Source organism: Chlamydotis macqueenii, chromosome 1 (genome assembly GCF_036417535.1).
Source record: "Chlamydotis macqueenii isolate bChlMac1 chromosome 1, bChlMac1.mat, whole genome shotgun sequence".
NCBI lineage: Eukaryota > Metazoa > Chordata > Aves > Otidiformes > Otididae > Chlamydotis > Chlamydotis macqueenii.
In genome coordinates, this window is record NC_141556.1 from 56,490,334 (window position 1) to 56,509,821 (window position 19,488).

Below are 19,488 nucleotides of genomic sequence, written 5' to 3' on the forward strand. Positions count from 1 at the left end.
ACACTGAGTCATTGTTACCTGCGTGTGAAACCTTTAACGTGTACAAATATATATTTTAAAAGGACAGCAATCAAGAGGACAAATAGCATGTGGACCACCTAGCAGTAGGCAATACTGAAGCATCCCTTGCGGCGAGGGGGACGCAGACTCTGGACGCGTATAATTTTGGGGGACTGCAGGGTTTTTTCCGCTGGGCTTATGAGATAGCACGGAGGCAGCACCACCACCACCACCACCACCAGCTCCTTGTCCAAGGGCTCCCGCGCTTCTCCCACCAGCATCCCGGCTCGGAGCAGAGATGGGAACGCGCGGTGCCCTCCATGCCTGAGGCCGGGCGGCCGCGGGGCTCTCTGCGGGAAGGAACCGCTTTTTCCCTCCCGGGGCTCGCCGTCCATGTGCCCGCAAGCCTGCGGGGCCTGAAGTCGGGATGAATTTCGGCGTGGTCTTCGCGTTCATCCTCTCCCTACCCCTGGCCCGCCTGGAGGTGAGTTTCCGCCGCCGGCAGCGGGCGGTGCTGCCGAGCTGCGAGGCCCCGGCGGGGTGCGGGGAGAGGGCGGGCGGGGTGCGGAGGGGGAGACGGGCGGTCGCGGCGCTGCTCGCCCCGCAGGTGCGGCGGAGTGAAGCCCGGGGGTGTCCGGGGACGGGAGAGGCGGGGCGGGGGGGGAAGCGGAGCTGGAGCCGAGGAGCTTCCCTGCCCCTTTTCTGAGGGAAGAGGGCTCCTCCGGGGCGCGGGCGCGCTAATGGCGGGCAGCGCCGGCCGCCCCCGGCCCTGAGCGGGAGCGACCGTTGGGCCGGTTTCCCGCCTCGCCGCGGGGGCTGCCCTCCCCTCAGCACCGGGGTGGTGGGAGGGACACGGCGTGAAACCCAACCTGGCGTCGCCAAAGGGGCCGGTGGAGACAGGGCAGGAGGGCTTTGAAAGGGGCGAGGAAGGGGCCTGCGTGGCTGGAGACACCCGCAGCCGGGTGGCAGGGCTGTTGGGGAAGGTGTGTGCCTGGCCGGGGCCCTGGGAAGAGCGGGGGGACGGGTGTCTCTGCTGCGCTTCGCAGGGTCACGCAAGCATCTTCTTCTGCACACCCTGCTCAGAAGGAAGCCGGGCACAGGGTGGGGGCCAGGTGGTGGATTTGGCTGATGAACGTACGCCCCAACCCTCTTCGGTTTCCCTGCGTGGAAATCAAAGCCTCGCCCCCAGCCACGGTGGAGGAAAAGGAGCCCCAAGACCCCAGATGCTTTGACCTCTGCTGCCGCATTTCATCTGATCGAGTGCAGATGGAGGGAACCAGAAAGCCCCTAATGTTTACGCATGGCGCTCAGTTCCCGCTTCAGCTCTACCCAAAGCAGCAAAACCATGGGTTGGAGGAAATATCCTTCCACCAAAACTTTCCTCCCTTTGCATCATTTCTTCTTCTTCCTTCCTCATTTTCGGGCAGCCCCTCTTGTGGGTGGCAGGGAAGGGGTTGGGTGCGAAGCATCACATCACCTCCCCGTGGGCCCGTTTTGCCCTTGCTCAAGCCGCAAAGGGAAGCAGTTAGAGCTGTGGGCTGCCCAGTGGTTATGTTTGTTTTGGGCAGAGGATGGTATTTCCTCTGTGCGTGGCTCAGATCTTTCTCCCACGCAGTGTGAAACATCAGCTATGGTTGGCGCTGGGGAAGGGTGAAGATGAAAGTGTCTGATCCCAGGGGTCTGTTATTCTGCGCTGTAATCACATTAAAAGACTGCACAGCTCTATGACAGCCTAGTAGGCTTAGAGTTTGGGAATTCTGGCCCTAGGTTTCTTGGGAGGAATCGTGATATTCATAATTTTATCACCAGAGAACCAAGAAGGTTTCTGCTTGGGTAGATGCGTCTGTCTGCAGCCAGTCCCCGCATCTACTTTGAAGGCAGTGTGTTGCACCCTCTGCACCGGGCACATACCACACAACTCCTGCCTGGCTGCTGAACCATAGTCATCCCCATCTCTGAATGGGGCTCACACCTCCTCCCCAGCCCTGCTGGAGAAAGTGCGCAGGGAGCTACTGCTCCTCCGATCAGCAGAGGCCTGAGCCAGGAGACGGAGCCTCCTGAGTCCCTCTCCCTCTTCGATCACACCCATCTGGAGCTGGAGGGCCCTGGAGTTCTTCCAGCGGGAGGGAGTACGAGCCTCAGCGGGAAGGTATTTGCCAGTTGGGAAGCGAGGATGCTAATCCGATTTGCATTTGCCCCGCGGGCTGTAATAGTTGCCTTGCAACATTTACAGAGATGGGCTGAGCCCAGCTGGTTGTGCTGGGGTGAAGCCCCACTGGCAGCGCTTTTTGGAATTCCCGAGGAATGGGGTGCGGCTGGGTGCTTGCTTATAACCTCGGCCCAGCTCCCCATCGCGTCTTTCTGGTGCAAGGCACCGGGGCTCTTCCCGAGTCTTCCTAGCATGAAGCTGTGACAAGGACAAAGCAGTGGAAGCAGGGACAGATGACATGTCTGGGGTGAGCTCGTGGAAGGAGCCAGGCAAGTCGTCCCTGCCTCCCTCTCACCGTCAGCTGATGCGCAGCAGCAGGAGAGAATGACAGTGGTTCCTGCGCTGTTTCCAGCGCTGCCGGTACACAGCCGGCCCCGGGAGTGGAAATGCCTCTGGCCCTCGCAGAGGAGGTGTGGGGGGAGCATGGAGGAGCAGGGTGGGGCAGCGGAGTCCCCCATGAAATGGGAAAAGGGTGGATAGGTCCGGCTGTGTTTTAGGAATGTGGGGTAGATCAAATGTTGAGTTTCATTTTGTTAAGGTAGGAAAACGTAAGCTGCCATCCTACGTGGAAGGGGCTTGTGCAAGGAGGGTTGTGCCTACTGCAGGGAGGGGCACGCGTGGTCCTCCAGCAGGCGAATGTTGGGGTCCCCCTGTAGCTGGGAGTGGTGCTGCAAGGGTGGAAGCTCTTGTGCCGGGGCAGCAAGAGCTTCTGGGGTTCAGCGGGCCGGTGGCAGGTGCTGCCGGTCTTGCTCTGTGCCAGGGAATGTGGTGGAGTCTCCCCTCAGGGTCCTCATATCAGCTTCTGAGGGAATTAAAAAATGCTGCTTGTTTGGGGTTGTTTTTTTTTGCCTAGCTGATCACTGGAGACCTTGCTGCCGAGATCCCCTGCCGCGGTCAGTGTGGAGGTGCTCGGGAAAGCACTCCTCTCCTGGACAGAGGTGCAGATACCTGGGTGCTTCCCCGCCCTGGGCTGGTGTTGCCGATGAGTCCTCCCATGCGCAGTCACATGTGGGTGTGTAGACACACCACCTCAAAAAAGAGGGCTGGAGGAGTCCTCACCTTGGGAGTATCCTTGGCTGGTTTCTTTGAGCCCTGCGGGCCTGTCTTCCCTGCCAGTTGCACAATCTTTGCTGCCTCCTCCTCTGTGTCTGCTGTGCTACCAAGAGAGACACACCTCGGAGCACGACTCCAAAACTCTTGCCTGTGAATAGCCAGAGGGAGGACAGGAGCACAGCCCTGCCTATTCCCTGCGCCACCTCAGCAGCAGCTGATTTTCAGCATCCTTGGTGCTCAACAGCATGTGGAGCTATGGAGGAGGCTGGTTTTGGGAAGGCATGTGTGTGGGGACCAGGGATGGGGGAATGTCCTGTTTGCAAGGCACTGCTGCACATGCATTGGTTTGCGGCGGCCAAACAGCACTGCTCATGTCTGAGAGGAGGGAGGCAAAGCTGATGTGCCGAGAGGCCTCGGCGTCACAGCTGCAGCGCAGAGCAGCTGCCGGGCAGCCAGGGCCCCTGCCCAGGTCCTCTGCTGCCTTGTGCCAGATGTGCCATGGCTCTCTCCCCTCAAGCGCCAGCAGTTGGGAGAAGGGGAAAGGACATCCCTGCCAGGGGACTGGCAGAGTAGGGGGTGCCCATGTGGTTCGGTGGAGAGCCAGGCACTGGGGGCAAAGGAAGGGAGGGAAGAACAAACTTATTTTCTTCTAGGAATTCAGGGCCTCGCAGGAATACGAGGCCAGGCCTTGGGGCACTTGACAGCCAGCCAGGAGTCCATTGAGACAAAAGTCGTCTTTGATCTGCCGCGCAGTTAAAAAAAAGAGATTGTTAACCTGTGTTAGACAAATAACTCCAGAGGAGCTGCTAAGCAGGAAAAGCACCAGCTGCTTGGGCTGGTCTGCTGGGGATCTCACCTCCCACCTCCTGCAATGCTCCTCTACCTTCTCACCCCATGGGACCACGTGGAGGTGGCTGATGGACCTCTGCTTCCTTGTGTCCCCTCCCCACCAAGTTCCCCGAGCCTCAGTGTGTGCGGTGCCCCAATCTCAGACCCTCCCAGGCATAGGGGTGGGATGAGGGGCCAGAGGCATGGCTGTTCCCAGTCACAGACACCAAGTGGGGCAAGGACAAGACATGCATGCAGCTCAGGTCTGCATGGTCACTCTTAGGCCAGCCTTGGACACGGTTCTGCAGCACTAGAGGAAAGTGTAAGGAGCTTCACAGGCTTGTGGTTGTCACTGACAGAGCTGCCTCACAAACCCTGGGGAGGAGGACAGGATGATGAGCCATGTGGGCTGGTGATACGCCGTAGCCATGCTGATAGTATCTGCAACAAGAAAAAATTGGCACCTAAAACTGCTGCCATGAGCAGGGAGTGGAGCTTATTCCTGCAGGCAGTCCCCAGCAATCCGGCTCCCCAGGGCCTGCATTTGCAATCCCTGATTCGTATCTGTTCCCCCTGCTCAGTTAGCAAGGTGACACCTCCCAGCTCTCTTCCAAAGTCACCCAGTCTCGTAACACCTGCCCACGCTCTCCCCCAGCGAGTGCCAGAGTTTAAAATAAAGTTCCATTTCCTACACTTATTAGGTGTCAGGAAGGACCAGGGGCATCCGTGCACGGCAGCATTCGTACACAAGTGCATTTGGCTGACAGGTGCAAACGTTAAAAAGCCTGCAATTTCACCGCCCAGCGCTGAGCTCTGGCTGCAAGTACTGAGAATTGCAAATGATCCCTTTTCCGGTAAATGCTGCGTGTGGCGCAAGGCAGGGAAGTGCTGCAGAGCCTTTCTGGCACTGGGCTGTTGGTCCCACTCTTCCTCACGCAGCAGGAGTTGTCAGAAGGCATCTTCATTTCGCAGCTATTCAGTGATCCCTGAATTATACAAGTCGCTCTCTCGCTGTGCATCCATCACCGACGCTGTTTCCCTCTCCCTCGGAGACTGAGGAAGTAATGCCTGAGGACGTAAAATCTGCTTTTCGCTGCAGGCGAACAGCCAGATCTGTGGTGAGATGTGACAGGGACAGGGACGGTGCGGGGCAAAGAGGCTCGATCTGACTCGAGCTCTCTGGTGGATCAGGCTGCAGAGGTTTAAGATGCTCTGCGGCTATCCCAGGAGGTTTCCGCCCTGTGACTTGGGCAGCAGCAGCCTGCGAGCTGCCGCATCCTAGTTTCAGTTCTGGTATTAGAGGGTGGGCTAGCAGGGCAGAGGAGGGAGCGCTCCTATTGCCCTCTTGGTAGAGGTGAAGGGCAGGTGGCCAAGGGACAGACACACGCGGGAGGTTGCCAGGCTCAAGCAGCCATGCAAAAGTAGCTGCGGGTTTGGGCTAAAGCCCTCAAGGTTTAAAAGCCAACGTTTAACCACCTGCCTGGTGGTTTTCCTTGACTCCAAGTGGAAGGGAAATGTTCTGCGCTGAACGCAGGCAGGGAGGGAATAGTTGTGCACTGGAAGGACCACACGTGTGCCACCAACTGCCTGTAAAAACCCACATGAACATCCCTGCATTTCACAAGCACGTGAGCCAAGTTCTCTCAGTTACAGGGGCATGCGTAGGGCCGTGGTTCAGGCGGCATCCAGCACCCGGCTGAAAGAGCGGCTTTTCCACATGAGTAGCCCTGAATGAAGAGAGCTAGGAGCTAAGCAAACACTTGGGCCAGTACTTTCCTCTGTCTCTTTTTCTCATCTTTCGGAAGTATGTTTTAATCAGTGCTTGCTTTCCCACACCGCTCCTTTGTAGTCTTGTTAAGTGCTTTTACTGGAGCCCATTCAAGCCTGGTGCCAGAGGAAAACTCCCAGGAGATTGATGGTATTGCACCTGCCTGCACAACCCTGAGTTCAGCCCGTTGTCTGATGTCTGTAAACCTGCTTACTTGAGGTTTCTTGGCACTGGCACGCAATGACATCCAAACTCCCACGTGTTTTTTCATCCAAATCAGCTCCTCAGCCCACCACCTCAAACAGCCTTTCATGTCCTCCCTGCAGCCTTTGTGGTTTCACCACGGCCTCAGCTGCCAAGGTCAATCTTCCTCTCCATCCCCCACCTTTTTTTTTTTTTAAAAAAAAAAAGAGTATGCAAATGTTGTATATTATTGGGCCGCTGTGGTTTGAAAACACGCGCATGCACACGCACAAGCACACGATATCTGACAAAGCCCGTGAGGGTGTTTCATAACAGAGGGAAATATTGGGAAGGTTTTATCTGATAGCGTAAGGGAAGTCTGTTAAAACGCCTTTACTGCAGGCAGCAGGAATAAGAGGCCACCTGGAGAAGTCATACAGCACCGGAGAAGGAAGCCTTGCTGGCTGCTTGCATAGCGTTCAGGGCTCTGCTGCGCAGCCCAAGCATTTTTTGGCTTTTTCAGCCTCCCGACGCTTTGTGAGAAGCAGTGAGTGGGGCTCTCTTGCCTTTGCTCAGGGTTCAGGCTCATGCCTCCATGAGGGCACGTCTTTGTGTTTCGCTGGTGCTGTCGTGCCTCTTCCGTGCTCCTTCGATTCCCCTCACTCCTGCTCCGTGACGCAGTCAGTATTTGCAGATAACCTCTCTAACACTTGTTTCTCCCCTTTCTTTTCTTTTCGTCATCTGGCAGGGGGACCCCATACCCGAAGACATTTATGAGATTTTGGGTGGTGGCTCAGTGCGCTCCATCAGCGACCTCCAGCGTGCCCTGCGGATAGACTCCGTAGGTAAATCTCATCTTCACCAAACACTCCTTTATTTTTTCCTAACTCTTTGGTGGGGAGGGAGGGGATATTCTGTTTTCCAGGAGGCACACTGTCAACAGACCTCGCTATAAATTTAGGAACTATTCAGGAGCCAAGACCTGGCTACTTACGCACTTAACCCCCCTGAAACCTGTGGTAGTTAGGCTAGAAGATGCATTTTTAGCTCTCCTCCTAGCTTTTTTTACAATGAGGGTGGTGGAACACTGGCACAGGTTGCCCAGAGAGGTGGTGGATGTCCCATCCCTGGAAACACTCAAGGCCAGGTTGGATGAGGCTCTGAGCAATGTGATCTGGTTAGAGATGTCCCTGCTCCTTGCAGGCGAGTTGGACTAGATGACCTTTAAAGGTCCCTTCCAACCCAAACTATTCTGTGATTCTATGATTGGCTTCCAAAAATTATAGGAGATGGGCAAGGTGAGTACAAGGAACTGAGGTCAGCAGTTTTCACCTCAGGAGATGCACAGGCAGCAGGGCTTGAATTGTCCAGGGATCAGTTTAGGAGGTGGAGAAATGGGAGATGGAAATAGGGTGATAGAGGAGGAAAGGGTTGAGTGGATTCCTAGGCTTACCATCCACAGAAGGCCAGGAGCTCCCAGAGGCTCTTAGAATGAGAGCACGTGTCTGTGGGTGAGATACGGGACAGCGGCTAAGTCAGGCGAGCGTCGCTTCACCTCCTGCCCATAGATAAGAGCTCCAGGGGCTGCAGTGCCTCGGGGTCACTTGGCCAGGGCTGAGCGCAGCGAGCTGCAGGAGCAGCGAAGCGTGGAGGGGTCGGCACGTGTGGGAATTGGAGCACGCGCCACGGCGGCTGGGCTGGCCCAGGAATTTATTTATAAACGGTCTCTTCAGAGCGAATTCCTTTCTATTCTAACCCTGCTCCCGCCCGTCGTCCCCCAGCCCCCCCAGTTCGCCTTCTCTCTCGTGTTTTGTCTGTTTGGAGCTTTGTAATCCTTGCCGAGACACTATCTACGGGGGAACAGAATTTCCTGCTTTTGTTTCCTATGCCAGTCCAACCACTGGCGCAGTCTCAAAAGCATTCCCGCTGCCTTTCAAAACGGCCCTGGAGGGGCAGGGGGGGGAAAAGTGAGGGGGAGGGCACCAGCTGCGTTTAGCTATTGTTTTTGCCTTAGAAAGAGGCGACGAGGCTCCCCACCACCGCCACGGCCACTCCCTGCCCTCACCAGTTCCCTCCTCCTCCTCGTCCACAAGCCACACAATGGGGCAACTTCCAAAATTAGCTGTGCTGGATTGTCCCAGGCTGGTCCCCCCACCCCAGCCCTCGTTCAGTGCTGACCCAGGGTGTAGAAGGACAACCCAGGGGAGGGAGGGACCTGGTTTTCAATAGGAGATTTGTTTAAAGTCAACAGTTGTTGGTATTTTTTTTTCCTCTCTCTCTTCTCATCAAGGCAACCTCCGCGCAAAAGGCAGCCCCCACCCTCATTTGATAAAATGCCAGGCTGCGCAGGAGGGGTGGGGAAGGAGCGGCTGAGAAGATGTGTGCAGTTTGTCATGTCCCAGTGTCTAAGGAGCAGATAAATCTCTATCGCAGTTACTGGCCGCCCTCATGGTTAAGGAATAAAATGAGACTCTCTTGTTGGCTTGAAAAGCCCACCCAGGGGTATGGGAGAAAGGCTGTGGAGCTTTGAGTCACTAGTTTCACTTCAGGTCCCAGGTGGGAAAGGCTGGTCAGGGAATGTGGCTCTCATCTGCTCCCAGGTAGTGACTGGGGGTCATCACAATTTGCTTGGCCTGTGAGGAATTAGTGCATATTAGCAAATAAGTGTATTGGCAAAATAATCCCAAAGTGGCTGGGGCTATTCTCTGTGCTGTCCATGCACTCCGTATGTGCCACAGCTGCTGCCCTCCACTGACTGTACAGGGAGCCAGGATTAGGCAGCTCCAGGAGGTGGATAAGCTAAGATATTGCCCTTATTGACCTTAGACACTACTGTAGACCCAGCAACAGAGGTGTGTAGAGTGGGGATCATCTCCCTTAACTATGGCTGCCGGCAAAGCAGACATGACCATCTAACCCAGTCATCCAGACACCCCCTGTAGCCCCTGGAGAACTATGTGCCCTTCTAGAGCATGATCCACCAGATCTTGTTTTGGGTGTCTGCCTCAGGGTGAGACGAATGGTGTCCTAGAATTGATCACACCTCTCCAGCCACTTTAAAGGGTGTCTGTCTGTCCACCTCAGACGTAGATGTTGACTGCACAGGAACATAATTGTGAATACAGCCTCTGTGCACCCATCCCAAATCCTTCAGCAATTACTTCAGAACTCAGCGGAAAGTAACATCCCCGCTCCCTCTTATAAGAGGGCTGCACTAGAACAGGACTGAGGAAGAGGGATGGGACATGATAGGTATGGGAAGTCTGCTCTACTGCACATCTGATAAACAGAGATCTTCCACTGGCCCCAAATTCACTTTAAGAAAATTGCTCCCTTGATGCTGACGTCCATTCAGCTTCCTTCAGCTGCTAAAGCAGGTCAGAGAAGGAAAGAGCTGTGGCTGGGTGGGAGCTATCTCTGAGCACGGCCATTGTCCGGAGCTCAGGAGGGGCTGCATGTTGGAGTGCTCCATGGGGATTATGGGCATTTCTCTATTCAGCACTTCCTATGGGAAAAAGCAGTGGGGTGGGAGGGAACTGCTGAGGGCTGGCTTGAATGCTATCTGCCTTCCTCTCCCATTGCTGACTGAACTACCTCCAGATCCTGCAGCTTACCTTAGAGTAGTATAGGGGAAAAGTAATTGTAACTTCATTTTTTTTGTTCTTCTGTCATAAAACTGACTCTAACCTAGAGTGGCTGTGGGGGGTTAAGAGGGAGAAAGAAGGCACCGCACCTCCCACCCTTCACCTGCCCCCTCATACCCTGACTGTCCCAGTCCCAAGCCATCCCAGCAAGGCACCTCGGTGTTATATACCAAAATTTCTGCTGGTCCCATCTGGTCTGTGATCTTCCTTACTGTATGCTGGTCTCAGCCAGCTGTTCTGCATCCCTCTTCTACTCCTCTCTGACACCGGAAAGCCCTGCCGTAGGCTTTGTCATTCTTGAGCTCGAGTTTTCCTCTCCCAGACCTGACTGGGACCCCTCTTTCATGACAGGCTTGTTGCTTTGAGCTACCTAGTCTGAGCCAAGAGCAAACCTAGAGTGTCCGTGCTGCAGCACAGCTGTGACCTTGCTGGTGGATTTACACCTAGCGTGACATACTGAGGCTGTGGCTTATCCCACGTCTCTGCACTTTGCAGAGCACGAGTGCCTGCCATCTTCTCCTGTCTCTACCCGGTGCTATTAGGTTATGTCTTTCCCTTTACAGAGGAGGACAGCTCGAGCCTGAACCTGAACACAACTCAGCCTGGTCAAAACTCCATGGCCCTGTCTCGAGAGCGACGAAGCCTAGGTGAGTTTGGGGCATTGCACCTTGTAATTGTTGGGTGCTCACCTGAGAAGCTGTGGGTGGGTGCAGATGCATGTCTGAGATACATGTGCGCGGGTAGAGGTTATAGTGTGCGTGGATGTGTAGACAGATAACAAGGAGGGTCTGGGCCTCGCGTAGGAGCCGGGTGTTACACTCCAGGAGGGCAGGAGAGGGAGTCTGGAGCTCTGCAAGCCGCTCAGCTTTAAATCCCTCTGGTGCTGATTTGCTCTAAAGAAATGTCACCTCCTGCCTAGGACTGCCACTTCAGTGAGAAGCATCCTTTTACTGGGGGCTCCTCCACAGGGCGTGGCTCTGTCCAGGGAGGGAGCTGGAGGGGTGGGAGAAGGAGAAAGAACATGTGTGTGTCTGTGTGAGAATTGTGTGGGGTCTTTCTCTTCCAGTAGAGGCGGCTGGAGTGGGTTGGTAACAGCTGCAAATCCCATTTCATCCCCCCTTTCCTCCCTTGGCCCTCCATAGATGCTCTGGCAGCAGCAGAGCCAGCTGTCCTCGCAGAGTGCAAGACACGGGCGGTGGTCTTTGAAATCTCCCGCAACATGGTAGACAGCACCAATGCCAACTTTGTGGTGTGGCCGCCCTGCGTGGAGGTGCAGCGCTGCTCTGGGTGTTGCAACAACCGCAACGTGCAGTGTCGTCCCACGCAGATTCGCGTCCGGCACGTCCAGGTAAGGGAGATGCCTCCTATTGCTTCCTCCTCCTACAGCCCACCTTCATCCCTACCCCCCGAAAACCGAAACTGCAGCGGGGTCTCAGGTGCAAGGCTCAGGCAGCTGTCCATTCCCTCACGCCCTATCCGCAGTCACGTCTTCTGCATTAGCCACGCAGCGCTGCAGCCTCTGGCGCAGGGTGACATCCGTGTCCGTGCCAGCTGCTGGGAGGACTGGTGCTGTCCAGCGGCTGGGGACTGTCACCATAGCAGAGCTACAGGGCACTGTCCCCAGCTGCGTCTCCGCAACGCGGCTATTTCTGTGGCTCAAGGTGGCCTTGTCTGCTGTGTTAGAGCAGAAGAAACAGGACGCTTTCATCACGGGAACCGTTTTTGATGCAAAAAGAGTAGGGCTTGCAGTATCAGTCTCCATCCTCCCACTGCTGCTGCAGCTGCTTCCCAAGACACACGCTGGAGCAGCTTCTTCTCTTCCTCAGCCCCATGGTTACCTCCTGACCCGCTCCAGCAGCAAGCAGACACCTGATGGCTAACCTTTTGCTCTGGTCCTGCCCTCCTCACAGCTACCAGTGATCTCCTCGCAGCTTCCTCCCAGACAGCTTGTTTAAAAATAATACTCATCCCGTACTAATCCCCTGCCTGAGCCGTAAGAGACTCCCCCAGGCAGGCGGCAGAGGTTGGCTGGGAGAGGTTGTATTCACACAGCCCTTTTCATCAGGAAATTCCTTTCTCAGAAAAGCCAGGCTCAATGAGGGAAAAATGGGGGGGGGGGGGGGCAGGAGTTGTTTTTGTGGAAAAAACAAGTGAGAGGTCAAAAGCCAGCCTGAAAAAGTGACCTGGAAATGGTTTCTTTGAGGACAGAGGTCTCTCTATTGTTTGGCTGGAAGTGTTTGTCTAGCGAGCAGCGTGTGGTCTGAAGCGTGTGGAGTGGGCTTTCAAGGAAAGATAAACAGCCTGGCTGCTTCAGCGCTGGCTGAGGGATGCTGCTGGGGGCAGTGGGTTTAGAGGAATTCAATCCCAGACGCACGGCAGGACGAGTATTTATAGCTGGCGGAGCACTTCAGGGACCACGGTCTTGTGAGATAAGCTGAGTGGGGTCAGGCCTGGCCGCTCCTGGAGTGGGAGGACCCCCTAGAAAGCTCGTGCCCTGTGGTGGGATGTGGAACAGTGAGTCTTCCCTCTGAGTCAGCACTGATGGAGAGTCCGAGGGAATTTCCAGAGCACCGCCTTTCCCATGAAATACAGAGCTGAGGGCTTCAGCCCTGCGAGTTATTAAAGAGCTTGAGACAAATTCAGACAGGCCTCGGCAGAGCTGGTGAAGCTGCCTTTGTTTGCATCGGGCCCGAATTATTTCTCCTTTTGCCCTTCCTGTAGGATCCTGTGGGAATTACTTCTGGTTGCCCCCCAGTCTCCACCATCACAGCTGTCAGAAATGGACTAGTGTGTTCTGCACGTCCCATGTTTCTGTCTGTGATCAGCCAGTCATCGTGAAGCAGCAGCAATAGTTAGGAATGAGGGAAACAACCGATCGCATCCAAATTTGCCTGGTCTAGGTCTGCTCTGCTGGTGTGTGCAAAACTAGCTCCCATACCCACCACCCCTGAATTTGAACTGTGCTCTATAAACTGCCTTCTGACCCTTTAGGAAGAAAACCAGTACTGAATTCTATTGACACCAATTATTTTGATAGAGCAGGAGCTACAGCTGTGTTCACCTTTGGCTTGCCTACCTCTTCCAAATAGGTGAACAAGATCGAATTCATCCAGAGGAAGCCAAAATTCAAAAAAGTCGTTGTGCCTTTGGAGGACCATGTGCAGTGTCGGTGTGAAGCGGTGTCCCGCCAGCCCCCCAGGAGCAGCCGGCCAGTGCCACGTGAACAGAGACGTAAGGATCTTGGCATTAGCAGAGCAGAGGGAGGCGCGAGAAGAGAGGGTGGGGAGAGATGAAAGAGCCCTCCGATGGTTTAAATCTGCTTAGCTCCAGTGAATCCCATGGGCTTTCACTGGTTTTTGTACCAGTTGAGGGACCTTTCCCAGGATGTCTGCCTGCCAGAAAGGGGCTGAGACTGAGGGAAATGAAGGAGGGGAAGGTGAGAGGTGAGAGGAAGGACATTGTGGGAAAAGGGAGAAGGCAGAGACTGTGGGGAACAGAAGACAAGGGGCAGAAGAATAGAAGATGGAGGCCTTGTGACCCTCCTGTTGCAGAGCTTTTTGTTGCTAGTGTGTGGAAAAAGACATTTCAACATGACCTGGCTGCCCCTCACTGTACAGACACTCTCCCCTTTGTTTTGGCAGGCTTGTCACCGTCATTCACCACAGCCGCTGTCTCACAGAGGCAGCGAGTACGCCGACCGCCGGTGCAGAAGAGGAAACATAAGAAGTACAAGCATGTCAACGATAAGAAAGTGCTGAAAGAAATCCTCGTAGCATAGAAGTGCTGGCAGGGGAGCGAGAGCACAAGGCAGGTAACAGCAATCTGCTTTTCCGGTCGGGAGAAATGCTCTCCCAGGACATGGTTCTGGCCGAGCGCCTCAGACGCTTCCCACAGCACCAGCTGCTCGTTCACTGTGGGGCTACTGCAGGGCCTGGGTGGAATAAAAATGGGATTGAAGGAGGAAAAAGGACTAGGCTGGGACCTAACACGTGGGTCCTGTGGCTTTATGGCTTTTTGCAGAGGTGAAAGGATTGTGCTGCAACTGTGTTTGCTCTCATGCCCTGCCCTCTCCTTTCTCTGCCTCCCTTACAGGCAGAGAGCGAGCCTGACTTCTTTCTACACCTAAATCCCCTTGGGGTCCATGTAATTCATCTCCTCTGTTCTCCTTTCTCTATTGATTCTGCGTTGAAAGCGGAGAATTAATGTTGCTCTGGGGATCCCTTTTCCTTTTATTTCATTAGTTGAGTTGGCAGAAAGACTGAAAAGAAAAGCGGCAATGCTTTTTGGTTTGTCTCTCCTAGCGGGAAGCCTGCGTGCATAAGAAAGGTCATACCAGGGGAAGGGAGAACTGGAATCTCTGGCAAGAGATCTGGACTGTGTCAGGCCAGGCTCTGATTCTTCTCTCTGTGACTTGTGTAAACAGGCGTAATTCCCTGGTCATCAGAAAAATTTCACTGGTACAAGGGAAAGGAGAATAAGTCCTGGTTCCCCATGAGAGAGGGAAAGGCGCAGAAAAGACAGAGGAGGCAGGGCACGGAACTGGGGGGCTGAATTTAGAAAGAGATGGCACAGCCTAACAGAGAAAGCCCTGGCACATGGCTCAGCAGTTGAAGCTCTGCCGCGGCCCCTTGAACGAGCCTGGGCCACTCACTTCACATTCACTTGCCCTCGCCTCAGGAGAGGAGGATGACAGGCTTCCACCGTGTGGCATTTCAGGAGCTGGGGACAAGGGGCATCAGGCTGTGTCTTGGGATTGGTATTCCCACGCTTAGCACTGATTATCCCAGGATCTTCCTGGCCAGCCCAAGGTTCCCAGGGTTGAAATCATGCAAACCCATGCAAATCTCAGCTCTGGCTCAAGCTGTCCAGGGGAAAAAATAGAGAAGGTCAAAAGCCCTCCGGGGCTTCTAATCTGGCACTTTGACACAAACATTTCCAGAGGAGAAAACGGGAGAGGAGGGGAGTTGCAGGGGCAGAGGGTTACATATTCTAATGCCATGTCTGTTTTTGTTTCGCTTCCAGGTTTATTTAATATATTTGCCGTATTGCCCCCATGGGGTCCTTGGAGTGATAACTTTTCCTCTTTGTCCATCTGCCTCGACGTCTGATTCAGACGGCAATTGGTGCTTCCCTTTCCATCAGTGGACCTTCTCCCACCAAAGCCTCTCCCTTCTTTCATTTATTAGCATAATTTTGAAGTTTTACACACACAAAAAAGGACAACCATGACCTATATATATATGAGAAAAGAACAAATAAAACCATGGACCCCAACATGCAACGAGGACAGGACAATGCCTTCCCTGCTCCAGAGGACAGGATGGAAAATGTGAAAAGGAAAGTGGGTCCAATTTCTCCTGAGAGGAGGAGAAAAACAAATGGACAGAGGGCGGAAGGGGAAAATAGTCTCCCTTCCCCTCGTGTTTCTGGTAAGGCTGGGGGGCCCGGCTGAGATCAATACTTGCACTGGACCTACATTTTGCAAACAGGCGTATCTCAGACTGCAAGCGGCGACCAATGATGGAAAATGCACTAAGGACTTTTATTGCCCTACCTGGACAGATATATATTTTTAACGTGCGTGTGTATATTTTATTTTAAAAAAGAAAAAAACCAAAACCACTAAGATATACAACATCTCGGGGAACAGAAAAAGAAACAACCAACAGCAAACAAAACGAAGAAGCCAAATGCGTTCCTGCCCCTCCCTTTCCCCTCCTGCTCCTGGTGCTGACTGGAAGGTGTTTGGATCGTGGGGAAGGAGCAGATGGCGGCAGAATTGTCTCTGCACCGCTGGCTCCGGCCAAGGGGAGCCATCTTTGCACATGCTGGTGGAGAATTCAACTTTCCAGGCTTGGACTCAAATTATTTTTTAAATTTGCTCTGTATGTGTGCGCGTGTATATGTGTGTGTATATATATATATATACGTGTGCGTGCGTGCGTGTGTGTGTATGTGTATTTATACATACATATATAAATATATATATATATATGTTCTTAAACGGATTTCATTCCCCGATGGCAGGAAGCTCAGAAGCACACGCGTGCATCGGCTTTGTTGGGCTGGCAGAAAAGCACACTGTTATTGCAACGTGCCTGCGAGAGGTCCGGGACAGGACAGGCAGAGACATCGTCTGATCTCTTCTCTGTCTTGTTGCCCTTTTCTCTCGCTCTCCACCAACCCCCCCAGCACAACTTCCTTGCAGGAGGCGAAGTGGCACCACAACAAGACCAACAACAGCCAAACTTAGAAGCATGACTTAATCTCAGTGAGCTGTCCTTGCCTGCTCTGTGGTCCTGAAAGCAGAATCATGTCATTCCCCCGAGGTTTTTAACCCCTTCATGGGTGTCCTGCGCACCATATCGTCACTGCTTTCTCCCTGCCAATGTCCTGGCATCTCCCATTGTTTTCTTCACATTTTCCCTCTCAAATTCCTTCTGGATTTTTGCTCATTAGATGTTCCCAACCCACCTAGCTTGGAAGTTGGTCCAAGATGTGGGCAGGTCTGTGTAGGTGTAGATAAAGAAATGAGGATGGTCTTTGCAGTTGGCAGCAGCCATCTGAGACAGAAACGAGCTCTTCCAAGTGAGGAGGACTCGGAGAACAACTGGATGGTCAACTGTAGAGTCCCTCCCAGGCCACTGCCTGCTCCAGAGGAGGGAGGAGAACTCTGCGGGCAGGGGCTATTCCTGCACACCTAATACTCAGTCACCGTTAGCAGAAATGTTACATATGATGGGAATTTCCAGTGTCAGCTCAGAGTCCTGGCCTTGGATCATGCCATGCTGGGCCCTACAGAGTTACAGATGAAGAAAAGGCTTGACCCGAGCTAGTGCGGCAGCCTTCCCCTTCCCCTCCTGCCTCCAGCCACTTTTCCCCTCACGCACACACGCATGCACCCATATTGTGGGGCAAAGCCCTGGAGGGAACCGGGGGAAGGAGGTGAAGCTGCAACCTGGGAGCTGTTACAAGTTGTGGAGGGATTCAGCCCTTGCCTCCTGCAAGCCCAGAGCACTTCTCATACTGCTGCCAAGGTGGCACGTTGCTCCCTCCCTCCATCCCCAAGATCTCAAGTCTTAAGACACTTTGTTTTCCTGTTCCAAAATCTATTTCCTTTGGTTTGTAAAGATGGTGAGGTTTTATTTTGTTTTATTTTTTTTTTGCTTTTTTAAAAAAATGTAAGATTAATTTATACTCAGTACTGTATTTAAAGTTGTAAAAAAAAAAGGAAAAAAAAGGAAACCACCTCTCAAACAACATTTTCTCTTTCTTTTGTGATGTATATGAAATGCAGAGGTCAAACCAGCTCTCCACAGGGCAGAGCGGGATTCCCAGGGCCTCCAGTTTAATTTTCAGGACACTTATTCTGAGATTGCAGAGAGAAGCGACCAAAGCTGGGAAAGTCCTGGGAGCCCACGCACAGCCCTGCCCGCAGCCATGGCGCTGCACTCCTCCTTCCTGCCTGTCGCCCAGCGCTCGGGCTCGTTTGAAATCACACAGGTACTGGGGATTTCATCTTGAAGAGATCCCCTTCTCCTTAGCTGCTCTGTTCAGACACCCAGCTAGAATTTCCCTGCGCTTTCATCCGATCTCCGGATTCCTCTGCTTTGAAGAGCCTGGGACAGTCGGCAGTGTTTACACTCCCCAAAGCTGTACAAACAGTCGGCCCCTTCCCTCCTTAGTCACATCGTCTGGACAACGGCGCTCCTTCCCTCGGTCGGAAAGGCAGTTGCATTTCCCTTTCCTCCCAGCAATGGAGGCATCAAACATCTGGGACCCGGGCATGAGGCTGCGGGGAGCGAAGGCAGCTGCTGCCTCGTACCTCAATTTTGGAGTCCCCCCAGCATACGCACAGCACTCCCAGTCCATGGCTCAGCTCTGAGGAGCGTAGAGCTAAGTGGAAATTTGTGCTGCGATGGTGAACCTGGGGAGCTCGGTGCCGGAGTGTGCTCCAGGCTGTCCTCGAAGCACAAGCCTGGCACTCCCAGGTGTGTGGTGTGCCTCGCTCCAGTGTGGTTCATTTTGGGGTGAGGACCCATTTTCCCTGATCCTCTGATGGGAGCCGGCACACTGCCTGGCCATGGCGGTCCTGAGGGGAGGCGTGCAACCCCATCCGCAAGCATGCGCCTCTGCTTTTAACAACTCAAAATGAATAGGTGCTGAAAGAAGCCGCAGGCCTGGGCGCCTGGAGCTAACATGTCTGCAGCGCCTGCCGTCCACTTGCGGCAGCTGCTCGAGTGCTCGCTCAAATGCCGTTCGCTCGCAGCGCCTTGGCACATGTTCAGCCCAGGTCAACGTGGGGCACAGGAAAGCAGGCGCCCATGCCACTTCTCAAGGCTGGAGCAGGTGGTTTATATCCACCCAACAAAGCCGAGCTCGGGAAATAAATCCCGAAACAAGCCCCGGGAGGGCTGCAGGATGCCACTGGAAAGCATCTCCTCTGCGCGAGTGTGCCAGCTTGGCTCACCCAGTGCTACAGGTGATCTCAGAGGAGCTGGGGAGCCTTGGCAACTCTCCCTGATTTAATTGCTCAACTGCTGTTTTACCCAAAGGCCCAGCCTCGGGATATGTCATTCAACGGGAAGCTCAGCTTTTGTTGGAGGAAACCCATCCAGCCTTTGAGGCGGCAGGGAGGCTTCAGCGATGGGTCCTCCTGTGAGAAAACGGCTCCCAAAAGTGGCAGGCACACAGGAAAGTGAGCTCGATGGGATAACAGGTGCAAAAAGCAAAACTCCATGTTTTAAAGCCAGGCTTCAGGCTTTTTAGCATTGAGGGTTTGCAATGCTAAAGCCATTGCATGGCCAAACAAAGCGAAAAATCAGTTTGCAAGGGTTTCTTTGTCGGGCCCAGGAAAACCCATGACTGTTTGCTTGTTTTATTGGTGCTCAGGAATGTGAACAGCTTAAGGTCGCCTTCACACCTGGCTGTGTCTTGAAGGAAGAGACTTCTTCAGCCGAGCCACGTGGCAAGAAGCCCCCACAGGTGTTCCTCTCCTTGCAGTTGGCTTGTGCCTCCCTGTTGTAAGCCGTGCCCCCCACGATGGCCACCTTGTCCCACTGGCTGCAGTGGGGATGCCCACACTCTGGACTCAGCTGGGAGAGGGCTTGGTGGGAGCCGTTGCCATCCCTTGGGATCCCAGGGTTGGATGGGGATGTGTCGGAAGGTGGCCTCGTCTCACTGTCCATCCACCAGTGCCTGCTGGGCCCCGGGGGTGGAAAAGCCAGCTGTGCCAAGGGAAAAGCAGAGTACAAAGAGGGAAGAAAATATGAAAAATTAAAAGCTATTTAGGAAAAAAAAACAACAAAACCCTCTTGGCCAAGCGTGCAGCTGTTCCCCCACTCGCCTTCACGCAGCCCGTGACGAAAGAGTGCCGGCCCCCCTCCAAGCCTTGATCTGCCCATGACCAAGTGAACTCGTTGCAGGCTTGGGAATTTCCCATATTAAAAGATGTTGCAGGAAAGCCAGGCAGCTTCAACTGTTTTCAGCTTTCATCGCAGGGTTAAGGGAACAACAGAGCCCCCCCAAAAAGGAGCAGGAAGAGGGGGGAAGTGGAGTGAACCCCAAACTCTGGGGCCTCCCTGCAGGTAGTGGGTTAGCACGTGAGCCCCAGTTGCAGCCGTGAATCCATGAGGCTGTCAGCAGAGGAGCCAGGAGGGCAAAGGGTGGGAGGGAAAATACACAATTATGGTGGGGCTTACCTACCATTTTTCCTCCCCCAGCCAGGCAGATACCAAACGGGACTCTCTGGAGCGATGGACTGCCTTGGGCTCACAGCAAAGGCCATCGTGAAGCCGGGAGGA

The 19,488-nt window shown here is 54.1% G+C and overlaps 1 protein-coding gene across 2 annotated transcripts; it reads left to right on the plus strand.

The window, feature by feature from the left end:
• Positions 1–230: 230 nt before the first annotated feature.
• PDGFB (platelet derived growth factor subunit B) lies at positions 231–16,945 on the plus strand. 2 transcript variants are annotated; one of them, XM_086752726.1, is made up of 7 exons: positions 231–484; positions 6,790–6,886; positions 10,249–10,332; positions 10,828–11,033; positions 12,775–12,916; positions 13,327–13,496; positions 14,708–16,945. In XM_086752726.1, the coding sequence occupies exons 1-6, from the start codon at positions 428–430 to the stop codon at positions 13,461–13,463; spliced, it is 723 nt and encodes a 240-aa protein (XP_086608852.1). In that variant the 5' UTR covers positions 231–427; the 3' UTR covers positions 13,464–13,496; positions 14,708–16,945. The 2 variants fall into 2 exon arrangements, with proteins under 2 accessions (XP_086608852.1, XP_086608843.1); XM_086752717.1 differs by having other exon boundaries at positions 413–484; positions 13,327–13,492.
• Positions 16,946–19,488: the final 2,543 nt, after the last annotated feature.

What these genes read in the sequence shown, in the direction of transcription:
- PDGFB (XM_086752726.1), top strand. Translation starts at nt 428, where the DNA reads ATGAATTTCGGCGTGGTCTTCGCGTTCATCCTCTCCCTACCCCTGGCC. An exon ending in CCTGCGGATAGACTCCGTAG is followed by an intron (nt 6,887 to 10,248) that starts GTAAATCTCATC and finishes TTCCCTTTACAG; the next exon opens with AGGAGGACAGCTCGAGCCTG. An exon ending in TTCGCGTCCGGCACGTCCAG is followed by an intron (nt 11,034 to 12,774) that starts GTAAGGGAGATG and finishes TCTTCCAAATAG; the next exon opens with GTGAACAAGATCGAATTCAT.